A 13,455-nucleotide genomic window follows, 5' to 3' on the forward strand; every position below is an offset into this window, starting at 1 on the left:
GCCTTCAGGGAGCAGTCAGTGAAATATTGCATTATTATGAGGAGGGCTGTCCGAGCTGAGTCCGCTGGACTCCACGAAGGCTGTCGACTCAGACTGAGTCCCTTAATGTTCATTAACTGTGAGGAAACTCATCAGCACTGTACGCCATGAGTCCATTGGAGGGCCTTCTGTAAATTGCAGAAAATATGAGCGCAATAATCATTAGCAGAGTCCTCCAGGATGGGGAATATACTGTATGGTTGGGAGGTTGAATGGAAGTTCAACGCAGCACATAAATGTGTTTATGATTACTTATGGAGCCAATAGAGAATCTCTAGCCTCTCGCAGAAAAGGCAAGGTAAGCCGACTTGAAAGAAATGATGGGATTTACGTGGTGAAGGTGTTACAATTCAGGACTCAGGCAGAGAGTTAATTACACAAAGTCTCCCCTTGTTTGCCAACGGGTATTCAAGACAAGCCAGGTCCACGAAGAACATATGGGCAACAGAAAGTACACAATTGTGCTGCTGCTATTTTTTATGTTTGAATACTTGATTCTGATCATTTTGAACATTCCAGAGGTTGTTCATTTTTGCTAACAGTCTGTTGCTAAAGAGAACAGGCCATTGTTAATTGGCAAAGAAGTCCAGTACATTTAACATCAGGAGGTAAACACTAAAGGGAACAGCAGAATAAGAGAGACAGGAGGTAAACACTAAAGGGAACAGCAGAAGGAGACAGACAGGAAGTAAACACTAAAGGGAACAGCAGAATAAGAGAGACAGGAAGTAAACACTAAAGGGAACAGCAGAAGGAGACAGACAGGAAGGAAAGACTAAAGGGAACAGCAGAATAAGAGAGACAGGAGGTAAACACTAAAGGGAACAGCAGAAGGAGACAGACAGGAAGGAAAGACTAAAGGGAACAGCAAAAGAAGAGAGACATGAAGGAAAGACTAAAGGGAACAGCAGAAGGAGACAGACAGGAAGTAAACACTAAAGGGAACAGCAGAAGGAGACAGGCAGGAAGTAAACACTAAAGGGAACAGCAGAAGAAGACAGACAGGAAGTAAACACCAAAGAGAACAGCAGAAGAAGACAGACAGGAAGTAAACACTAAAGGGAACAGCAGAAGAAGACAGACAGGAAGTAAACACCAAAGGGAACAGCAGAAGAAGAGAGACAGGAAGGAAACACTAAAGGGAACAGCAGAAGAAGAGAGACAGGAAGTAAACACTAAAGGGAACAGCAGAAGAAGAGACATGAAGGAAAGACTAAAGGGAACAGCAGAAGAAGACAGACATGAAGGAAACACTAAAGGGAACAGCAGAAGAAGACAGACAGGAAGTAAACACCAAAGGGAAGAGCAGAAGAAGACAGACAGGAAGGAAACACTAAAGGGAACAACAGAAGAAGACAGACAGGAAGGAAACAGTAAAGGGAACATGCAATACAACCAGTTTTTGATCAATAACCTCCTTTTTAATCAACGTTGTGAGTCAAGTCGTTGGTTTATTTAGTACACATTGTTTAATAACGAGATCAAAGAAACGCCAGCATTACTCAACGTTTCCCCTCTCCAAATAATAGTTTGTTTTCTTTTGAAAGTGTAAATCTTAAAAACCAATAGAGCCTTGTGCTCAGTCTCACAACATTTATGAACTGGATTGACGTGTTTCTCCATTCCAGATTAATGCCACAATGGAAAAAAGAAAAGCACTTTGGAGCAGCGGTTTTCCTGATCAATACTAATTGAAGTTGTCCCTGATGCATTTTTATGGGCCTTATTGTTCAGCTCTACGGAGAAACAGCTGTCAATAAATGGTTTACAGTGTAACTACTCGTGTATTCATTATCAGACAAATGTCTCTCTGACTGCTAGCTCTTAAAAAAAGAAGCAGGAAGGATGTTTTTCCTCCCGGGGATGGATCCAAATTGCTGCAGCGGTTTAGAGAAGCCTGCGGTAGAAGTGACTTCCACTCCTACATTGTGCCATAAGCTGACTTTCGAAAGATGTTCGGCTATATTGAGCTATTCTTCAACTCAGAAAAACCCTTCGACCATCTTCTGAACTATTGATAGACCTGAAAGGGAAGAAGCTTGCTAACACCCAGTCAAAGTGCATCGAGGAGAACCACTCCACCGAGTTACTTTACAACGTGTGGCGCTGTGCCGCTCTGCAGAGAGACACCACGAGGACAGAGGGCACTCAGCTGTTAGCCGTGCTGACAGTCCGAAATAAAATATAACAAAAAATAGCAATCCTATTTGTACCAAGAACAGCATACCCACAGCTGCATCCCCAGGCCACCCTGCACTCTATACCCTGTCCACAGCGCAGGGGAGGCTCTCATGCAACTTTTAGCCGAGATAAATAATAAACAGGGCTTTTTTATTTTCACTTTTCCATAGAAGGTGCAGAAACAGCTATGTGGGATAATGCTGCGGCTGAGAGGTTGCAGGCAGGCAGAATTCAAATCCTTTTAACGTCCACTAAAAGCGGCCGGCTATCCGTGGCACGGCCGCAGATATAGTCTGAAAAACAACACAATATGACGACAGACGTGATGGAAGATGGACTCTGGGACGAGATATAACGGGAACCACTTTCCCCCGGTGTGCCTTTTGCTGTTTTCTTGGCAGTCCCCATCTGTCGCATGTGTTCAAGAGAATGAATTACAGCCAGTTAGGATGGCTGGTAGTGTAGCAACCGAGGGGAAGGGTAAACACATTTGTGCACGAAGCTTTGTGATCAGCTGATGTTTTTCATCCCAGAAAAGAACACTTTTCAAATGTTATTACCATTAATCATGAAGCCAGTGAATCAATGGAAATAAGGTCTGAAAGAGGAAAGCCAAAAAATGTAGTTTCACACATCTAAATCCTCCATCTGCACACGATTAGTGAGAGTGCTAATGTGTGAGCCCTCCCCTGCCCTCTGTGTGGATTTACAGGATTTTGTTGTTGTTGTTCTTTTGCTCAGAATAACTGATAAATATGCTCGCCGTTTTTTAACCGTGCTGTTTGTCATCACAACAACTGTATAATAGGATTACCACATCAAATATGTTTGCTAATAGGAAATAATTGTGGATTACACTCACCTGGAGTAATGCACTCAAGTAATGACATGCCCTTTTCATCTCGTATTGGATATTTCACTTTTAGTCTTACGTTAGAATATCTTCTCTATCTTTTACAGCACATTCCCACTACTTACAGTAAATAAAACATTGAATTTATCTTGAGTTTTTCTCATGAAAACCAATTTCCTTCGGGGAGGATTTAGTATTTATTGTGATGTCCGATTCTGAATTAGCATCAATAACCAAACGTTTAAAAAGAAGCAATAAAGTGCAAAATAATGTATGGCATAATAAACGCATATTATATGACGGATGTATTCCAGTTATTGATCAACTTCAGAGCTTGTATTAATAAAGACAGCAGAATATAGAATATGAATGCACTATAGAGCGTTATTGAGCGCGCTATAATAGTAACTATACATTTATTTCTAATGAAAATATGTGGTATTTAAAGTTCCCTATACCTGGAAATGTATATAGTGGAATAAAAACACACTGTTGAAATGTTTCCTTATTTGGAAATAAATGTTGATAATTAAAGAAACTACAAACCAAAAGAGAATCTAATAAAAGAAGCCATGTTTGCTGATTTGGAGATTAAATACATCAGTGAGTTTATTTATCTTATACATCTAGATCGCTTCAAGATAAATTAAAGGTCCCCTATTATACGTAAACATGTGTCCCCGGTGTGTAAGGAGACTCGCAAAGTGTCCGACAATACAACCCTCTCTGTTTTCCTCCTTACCCACATCTCTAAAACGGGGGTACAAACGAGCTGATCCAGATTTGCTGCCGATATGACGTCATATCAGAAATGCTTTATGTTGAACTCCTGGCAACGGCCCGCCCACGTGACACGTCCCAACCTATCGTCCCCCATATACAGTCGCGAGCTGATTCCCCTCCGCAGCACCTCTGTGTGTGTGTGTGTGTGTGTGTGTGTGTGTGTGTGTGTGTGTTCAGCAGGATGTCTGCAGGAGGGACTGAGAGTTGTTGTATATAATATAATGTCTCTGTTCTAGTGGTAAACTCTGAGAAGGGTTTCAGAAATAATGCTGGATGTGGTTTGGAACATAATATGGGGTTTAATCACGGCAGCGTTTAGCTGAGTTTCTCCTTTAGAAACTTCTCTCTTCAGACAGAGAGGTCGTGACGCTGCAAAGGGGCGTGGCCAGCTTCAGCTCCAAAGGGGCACGGCCAGCTTCAGCTACAAAGGGGCGTAGCCAGCTTCAGCTCCAAAGGGGCGTGGCCAGCTTCAGCTCCAAAGGGCCGCGGCCAGCTTCAGCTACAAAGGGGCACGGCCAGCTTCAGCTCCAAAGGGGCACGGCCAGCTTCAGCTCCAAAGGGGCGCGGCCAGCTTCAGCTCCAAAGGGGCGCGGCCAGCTTCAGCTACAAAGGGCCGCGGCCAGCTTCAGCTACAAAGGGGGCGTGGCCAGCTTCAGCTACAAAGGGCCGCGGCCAGCTTCAGCTACAAAGGGGCGTGGCCAGCTTCAGCTACAAAGGGGCGTGGCCAGCTTCAGCTACAAAGGGGGCGTGGCCAGCTTCAGCTACAAAGGGGCGTGGCCAACTTCAGCGCAGCTCAAATTTGAAGCGACAGTCACAGAATCAGCACTTAAGGAACAGGGCTGAGATAGAGGGGTATGAGGCATGCTACAATGGGGGATCTGTTTGGTATTTTGAGCAAAACGCTTCACAGACGTGTTTTGTACAGACACTGCCCTACAGCATATTGTTTAGATATAGCATAATATCAGACCTTTAAATAGTAAGTGATTTGATTTGCCATAAAATCTGATTCTTATTCATATTTAGTATTTCAATCAGATGATACATTTAAAATCTGGTTTTGGTCGGAGATCATTTGAGTTTTACTTCATGTAATTTGGCAATTCAAGCCCTAACAATGTACGTAGAGCAGAAGTAGAAAATGAAGATATTAAATATAGTTTTACCTGTACTTTGATATGTTCTGCCACTGCATGCAATGACTATCCATTACCAGTCTAATGAGGAACAGAGTATTTAAATCACATCTCAGTGAAATATTTTGGGCTGAAGTTAGGCTGACATTTATTCAGACTCATCGCCCGTCTGTCTGCAGACCGACATGTCTCGCTGCTCAGGGCCAGAGCTCGATCCCGCCACTGGAGGCCAAGCGAGGCAGTGATGCGGTAAATACTGCAGAGAGTGAGTTTGTGTGTGTGTGTGTGTGTGTGATCAGTGTGAGTGTGTGTGTGGGCTCATCATCCCCAGGCCTGGTTCAGGTAATGTAGCGGAGAGGAGGGTAAGCCGCCCTGACACACACGCCTGGATCACAGAGGCTAGCACACCGCCTCAGGGTAACGTTATGCTGTGTGTGTGTGTGTGTGTGTGTGTGAATTACTTACACGTTTAGCTGCATGTGTCAAACCTGGTGGTGTGAGCAGTAGTACGTTAGTAATGAAGGCCCTACTAAAATCCTGAACTGCGTCAGGATTAAAACAGAGTAATTATATCAGACTGGACTTTTCATTTGTCACCATACGCTCCGGCGGTCAGTGAGACAGAACCCGACCTGTGTGCTCGCAGTAACGGCTTTAACTAAGTGGCTGGAGATGATTAAACGAGAACAGCGTCTGCTCACCTTGACTCACAGGTAGCCTTCCTCTGACTGCGCTTTATGGTGACTCAGCATTTATGAGTCAAGTCATTTGCTGCTGTCAGCACTTTCAGCCTCACGGTGTTTAATAGGGTTAAAGACTAAGGGGCGCATTTCAAAGACTCATGTGGAAGTTACACTGGCCTTACAGTGCAGTGCGTCTGAGGCCAGCCGGCGTGTAAACGTGTGTTGGGTATTTTTGCCAAAACTTAGATGAGAAGATAACCACGTCATGTCTGCAGGGAAGCAGTCAGTTAGCTTAGCATAAAGAACAGAAACAGGGGAAGTGTCTCAGGTTATTAAAGCCTCCATATACAACCTCTACAACTCACATACTACAGGTTTACGTCCAGGAGCCTGCGTTGAATCAAATGGCACCCCACTGGTTGCCAAACAAGTCCAGTTGTATGGAAGTCTATGAGAAAATGTCCCTACGTCCCACTCGATTTATAACCACAGTACATATTTCACAGCTGAGTTTAGGGTCTCGATCTGTAGTTTAAAGTGTTCTTTCGTAGAGCATGGTGTTCATTTTGTAAATTATGGTCTCAATTAGTGTAAAATAGGCATTATTTCCACTCCCGAATGACACATGCTGCTCATATTTGGGGTTTTGTTTAGTGTGTTTCTTTAACTTTAAACCCTAGAAGTATTTTTAGTTCGGGAAAGTTGTTTAAAACATGTTAGTGTTAGTTATGCACCCTCCCGTGCCACAATTGGGAAAATAAGATTGCGACGGCCAGAATGCGCCAAAACAAAGGTCAACGCAGGTTGTGATAGTTATTAGCCAGACCATTTCTTTAAAGGCTGCATAACTTCCCCGTAACTATGGAGCTATAATGGTTTCATTCCTCTTTCACTGCCTGCTGTCATGATACCTCTGTTTACATGTTCCAGTATCATCTGATCCCTTCATAAACACACAGCAGCTGCTAACAACCAGTGTGGAAGAGCCCCAGAATTACCCAGAATGCAGCAAAATGTGGCATGGATTCCCGAGCCCTGATGGGACCCTCAGAGTCAGTTCAACATGTTTGTAATTCCAACTTTACATCAGGGTGTTGCTATGATGACAGATTGTAAGAGTATATATAATAATTGTAAATGCTCCATTGGCCTGCGCTTCCCAAGAACTATTTTAGTTTGCCTAACATCTCACTTAAGTCCTGATGGGGTCTGTAAGGTTTGCTGTTTCTTCAGGTCTACAGAAACTACTGAAAAAACACACCTTATAATTATTAACACAAAATATATGGATACGTCTGAACTGGATCTCTGCTTTCAGGGGATTTTAAAAGGTGTCCAAATGATATATATCTGGTTGTATGTTTGCAGCACTTACAGCAGCAGGGGTGGGGCAATTTTCCACCAGAACATAATACAAGATGACAGGGGGAGCGTGATACTTATTACTGACATGCTGAGTGTCTTTTTCTAGAGAAGCATTATTGATTCCCTGCTGACAAAAATCCGTGTGAAAGTCACTTCAAAACCCAGCGGTGTGAATCACAATGTGTCTGCTGCTTGGACGGCAAAAAGATTTAGCTGAAAGGTACAGAATATTGATCAGAGTAACAGGTAATCTACTGCCCACGTATCCAACACATGCAGACAGGTACAAGTATCTTTCATAAAACCACAATTACAGACACATAAACCGAGTCAGCGCCGTAAACGCAGCCGGGGGACGGACCGGGCGCGGGGCCTTAAGATGCTAGCAAATCAATTGAATGACACACACACACACACACACCCTCCAGCAACATAAAGAAAGAACAACAAAAAAGCGTTTTTATTGGATGCCCAGAAACGGTCGGTGATCAAACTCAAACAGCCAAAAGAGCCACAGTGATTTAGTGGAGCGAAAATCCATTATGGCTCCATTCAAAGGTAATGACTTCTTCAGGCCCTTCCAGCTGATTCTCCAGAACAAGAGAGGGAGGGGATATCACACACACACACACACACACACACACCAGTGGACAAATCGAGCTTTTGTACAGAACAGCGTGAGGTCCTATAAGAGTCCAGGCTGACATCACCTCTTGTTGAGTGTGTTTCCCCTTCAGTCACTCAGCATCTCTATTTGAGCTCCAGTGTGTACAGTATCCACAGGCCAGGGAACCAACAGCACTGATATTCAGTCCTTTAAAGCGATGAAGTATTAACCCAAGAGTTTTGTTGATGTACTATTTTGATGTCCTTTAACTTTGTATTTATGCTCATTTATACGTCTACAATTTGGAAGCCAGTCTTGTACTTTTTACTCCAATCCAAAGACAGCTTGTTTTTTTTAACAGTTTTAGATTATTAGCTGAAAACAAACATCGATGTAAAATGATCATAACGCTGTAGTTTAACCTGTGGGTTATGTTCCCGCCAACTGTGTAACATCAGCCCCTTATGACACCAGAGACCCTACATTTATATACAACACATATAATTTAATGATAGCAGTGATCATTAGTCTTTTCTTGTGAATATATGAAACCATTTATGTTACTTGTGTGGGTCTAAGATGAAATAACACCTTATTTTGAGAACATTTTGATGTAGAAATGGGTGAAATTTGGACAACAGGAAGTGGGTCGTTACGCACCAGGGTTGTTTTCTAGAAAAATATAGCATGAGGCGCTAACGTCACTTCCTGGCAAAATTAAGCCCCGCCCACTTTCCAGTGAAAATCCTGCATGAGATTGAAGCTGCTGAGTCATATATCGCACCTCAAACAACACATAAATCCAGAGCTCTGCTTTATTTACTTCCTTTCCAGAAAAAAGGAGAGTGAAAGAAAGGATGTCCCCCGCAGACCCACCGGACATCCATCCCCTATTTATTCTCCGTGAGCTGTCTCTGCCGTCTGACCAGACACCTGACACCATCTCCTATCTCTGGACTCATTAAACCCTTTCTGACCCACAGAGATATTGTTTCCTGGCAGCACTTTAACATGTTACGGGGAAAATAAGTACCCTGTTACCTGGTTTGGACAAAAGCGCTTTTACTTTGGGTAGCTAAGTATATGTTCAAGCCGCTACGTTTGTACTTTAACTCTATAGCATTTTGAAGATGTTTACTTGTAACAGAGTCATTTAACAACATAGTATTCCTGCTTTTAAATTGAAGTTGAACCCATTTGATTATTTAATTCACCACTTCTGATTTCCAAGCCTTTTTTTCTATAAATTGCATGACGACATATGCTATAAGTGTGCCAAGAAAAACACAGAACATGGCAGGAACACATTACATGCTCCACTTAACAATGACCTTAAATGTAAAAGCCGGAAAGAAATCCACAGTGGTAATGGCTCAACCTTCAACATACCCATTTCCCCCACTGCACCATCACAGTAATTCATGAAACCAGTTGTTACCTTGAACAAGGCAGCTGAACTCAAATGACTCAGGGCAGAAAAAATGATCTGAGTCGAGGAGGAGAAAAGAGGATGAAATATGCTGCTCGGTCTCCTGACAGAAAATGTTGAGGTGCCCTTGAGCAAAGCGGGAGATCTTAACATATCACAAGACGCAGCGAGCGTTGCTGGAGAACGGCGGGTGAAATATCCATGCAATGCAATTTTTAGTAAAGACGCCCTACAGTGACCAAGAGAACTTTGGACCTTGCTATCAGAGAGATGAATCATGCTCTGCAGCGCTCATGCTTAGAGAGAACTGAAACTGCATCTGAAGCACACTTTGGGTAAGACTGAAAGAAAATCCTCCAGAAGCGCTGCGTGTTCTAGGCATTAAAACATGCAGCGCCCTCAGTGCTGCCACAAAATGATGCATTGATCATTGCTGTGTGAAATGGTACTCCAACAGTTACAAAAACGGCTTGTTTTCCTAGAAGTCTAGGAGAAAAAGACCCTACTTCTCACCTGATTAACTTCATAGGTCAACATTTTAAGTATGACTTTATGGTCTCAATCACTTGACTAATACAGCATGATTTTCATTGCTCCATACATGCTGTAGGGTTTTGGCTTTGTGACACGAGGGTTCACCGGTTCAAATCCCAAACAAATACTGAGTAAAGTAACTGGAAAGGGTGCCAGTTCCCTTCAGACTCCTCCTGGCTCTGGCATTGCTCTATAATGCATGTGCGGGTGTGCACCTATACCTGATTTACCTGAGAAGGGATTTTGCAGAAGGAACAGGAAGCTAATTGTACGGTACCGTAAAACAGGGCAGAACATCAGAATACATGCTCCATATCACACTGACCTGCGCATAACACACAATAGTGACCTGTTGCAAGAAAAAGCCCCTTTGTCTAGAAGTCTATGAGAAAATGACGCGTACCCCTCACATTATTTATCACTGATTTATAACATCTTCCTGATGAATGCATTGCCTTGATTGCTTGTTGTCCCATTAAGATCGCCTTGACCATATGACACCAAGTGCATCAATCACTAGTCTTCTGAGAAAGACTAATACAGCACGATGTTCATAGCTCGGTCCGTAGGGATTTAGCTCGGGAGCGTTGCCGGTTCAAATCCCAAACAAATATGGAGTGAACGATTTTATGAAAGAAACAGGAAGCTAATTGTACGGCAAAGTACTGTAAAACAGGGCAGAATCAGAATACATGCTTCATATAACACCGACCTGTTGCAAAACAAGCTTTGTTGTCTAAAAGTCTACGAAAAATTATCCTGACAATATTTATTACTAATTTACAAAAAGGCCTGATTCATTAATCGTCTTGATTGCTTCATGTCCAATTAAGATTGCCTGAACGTGTTTTCTATCAGATGGCACTCGAGCAAATGAATCCTGGTTGTTTAGAAGTCTATGAAAAAATGATACCACCTTCTCCACATTTCCCTGATGATGATCTGGTTTTAATCACTAGATTTGAGTCGTTTTCACTACAGCATCATCATCAGCATTGTCCCATTTAAAGTACAATAGCAGGCTTTTAGGGCTACTTTATGATTAACAGGTTATTACTTTTTGCTTTTTAAAGAAAGCAGATGTAAAATGAAGGCGGATATTCAACACAGATTCTGGAAATGAAGTTTACAAAGTGTTCCGTGTGTTTAAATGGTTTTGGTTGGTTTGAAAAGAGATCCAACCAATTTGTTGTGTGTAAAACGCACTAAAACGGTGGTTAAAATAAAAAGGAATATGAATGTTAGCCTATGCATCATTAGCAAGCAGCTGTGGCACCAATTAAATCCTTTCTCCTAGACCGTATGCACACACAAATGCTCGTACTGCCTTCATGTCTTGTTGTTCTTTCCCTCGTATGATCTCTGTTTCTCAACATTTCACATGTATTAGCTTTTATTTCCATCAGGGTCGGAGGCTTTGGTTTCCGTGTGTCGAAGCGGTTTGTTAGCACAGCTTAAATTCATGACTTCCCATGACATGACAAACACGTCTGTAAAGTCTCATTAACTATAACCCTCTTCCTTCATTAGAGCCAATGGAATAATTTCCTGGCCCTAAATAATCACACAGAGTTCTTTACCGAGGTGAAATACAAACGCTAATCCTGTAAAGTAGTTAATTAAGGGATGGCAGAGGCTAATGCTGCTTCACACCGTGCCTACGGTATGAAATGAGAGACATGCGTAGTTTGTGGTGTTGGGTCACAGTGGCGTGTTATGTGGACTAAGTGAGACTGAAGAGGAACTGAAAAGAAACTGAAAGGAGAAGTATGTGGTAGGATCAGAGGAACCCATGCACCTTGTTGTAAACGGGACAGAAGGGGTATGTGCGCTTGTGAGAAATGCACACACACAAACACCACCAAACACAAGCAAATGTCCACTACTCTGCCTGCCAACTGATAAGAGCTGCAGCTGGGTGGGCAAACACTTGATCATGAACCACAGGACCTGAGCCACTGCCGTCCTGTCCTTTCTTCTCTCTCTCTGTTCCTAGATCAACACCACGGCGCCTTTTGCCTGATCCACCACGCCAACGCCAGACACACAAGCAAAAACCTGGAGTTGACACAAAATGAAAGCTCAGCACGCACAAAAGCCATGTTAATCCTATTGAATTTCTCAGTGTGATCGACAGCGCAGAGTCCGCTAATTAATTCGGGATTCCTTCACATTGCTGACACGGTGAAAGTGTGAGAGAGTATGTACAGTATGTAGGCCTCATTTGCATGCACACTGCCCTTTAGTATTGATCCAGCTGTCTATATGCGTGCATGTCTGCAAATGTGTGGCCTCTAGCAGGACTTAACAACATGCAGGAACACAGAACTCCAGTGCAACAATCTGCAGGACCATTAATAGACCCTACCAAGGGGGGAAAGGCTTCTTCTCTCTTGGGGATATGACAGAAGTGAAGTAGTTCTGAAAACATGCCGTAAGAAGTACTGCATGTGTACATTCTCACATGAACAAAGGTTTTTGAGGAGAAGATTAGCTGGGGGAATGGATTCTGCACTATGATGCAACCGGCAGAAAGTAGAAAACCCAAAGATAACTGTCTGCCTGTCTGTCTGCCTGTCTGTCTGCCTGTCTGTCTGCCTGTCTGACTATTGGTGTATAGACTTACCTTTCATACCGAATTTGGAGCGCCGGCCGTATTTGTTGATGAGAACAAAAAGGACGAGGAGGAGGACACAAGCGAAGCCCGCCAAACCCACGGCGATGGAAACCTGAGAGAAAGGGAAACGCTGAGTCACACTGTGTTCACATCATAATCCTCTCCAGACTTCTGATCACCTTAAACACTGCAAATCAGAGTTTAATCCTCAAGATTATGACGACTGCTTTCTCCTAGATTACAGCAGTCTGGAAGGAAAAAAAGTCCAACACCTGTCTAAGCTGCGATGTGTTCCAGTTGAGGGAATTTAAATGTGATGCTCCTCTGCAGACAGACTTACTGTCAGTGTGGAAATCAAAGCGCTGTTTTTAAGCCGGGCTCATCACCATCATTGCAACCAGTAACAGATCTTATTTCTTAGTGAATAATGAACATATAGACGACAGTTATACGTCAACATTAACTACCATTCTAATTTTGATGTAGTGTTAAAAAGTCCAATGAATATCAGTGGTTTGCATGGGGCTGTATTGAGAGATGTACTTTCCCCTATCTTCAGTCTTTGCATTAATTTAAAAACATTCAAACCTAAAAATGTCCTCATACTGTATCTGCAAAACACAGACATGAGAACTGTCCGCCCATAGCGGATAAGACTGGCCCATTGCACTCTGCCATGCAAAGCCACTGAGATGAAGCCAGACGAGATACACTGTCATGCTACATGTGGTCATGATACAAGATTTTTCGGACAAAAATTCCATCAAATCGACTCATCTCCAGATAAAGAAGCTTACTGCAGAGCCTGTGCAGGACAAGTATAGGAAAAGCTGGGCTTCAGAAGTGACTGTGGGGGCAGTGTTGGGACATATCTGTGTTTTGTCATCCTCAATCCTCCTTGATCAAGCTTCAATTAAAGGCCCTATCATTGAGGTGTTTTCCTTTCCTTTAGGGTGTAATATAGATTGTAGTGCATTTAAAGGTTCCGCAAAGGCAAAGATCCCTGTGTTTGCCCTTTGTTTACTCCAGCACATTGCACGCGATTGGCTAAGGGGCGGGAAATCTCTAAGGGGTTGACAGAGCCGTCCATTCATAGCAGACTGGGCTCTGGTTTCAGACAGAGGGTGAAAGAGGAGCTGCAGCACAGGCAGTATGAGAAACATAAAGAGCTTTTTGAACATTAAAGCATGGAGACATGTCCCAGTCGAGGCACTAAATACTAATGAGT

At 43.0% G+C, this 13,455-nt stretch overlaps 1 protein-coding gene across 1 annotated transcript in view; it reads right to left on the reverse strand.

Moving 5' to 3' along the window:
* The window catches only part of ntrk3b (neurotrophic tyrosine kinase, receptor, type 3b), a 221,978-nt gene that overhangs the window by 86,716 nt on the left and 121,807 nt on the right, over positions 1-13,455 (reverse strand). The window contains 1 exon segment of the mRNA XM_063880534.1: positions 12,237-12,339. Within this exon segment, the coding sequence (XP_063736604.1) occupies positions 12,237-12,339 (103 nt within the window).

The sequence above is a fragment of the Eleginops maclovinus genome, chromosome 4 (genome assembly GCF_036324505.1).
Source record: "Eleginops maclovinus isolate JMC-PN-2008 ecotype Puerto Natales chromosome 4, JC_Emac_rtc_rv5, whole genome shotgun sequence".
Classification (NCBI taxonomy): Eukaryota; Metazoa; Chordata; class Actinopteri; order Perciformes; family Eleginopidae; genus Eleginops; species Eleginops maclovinus.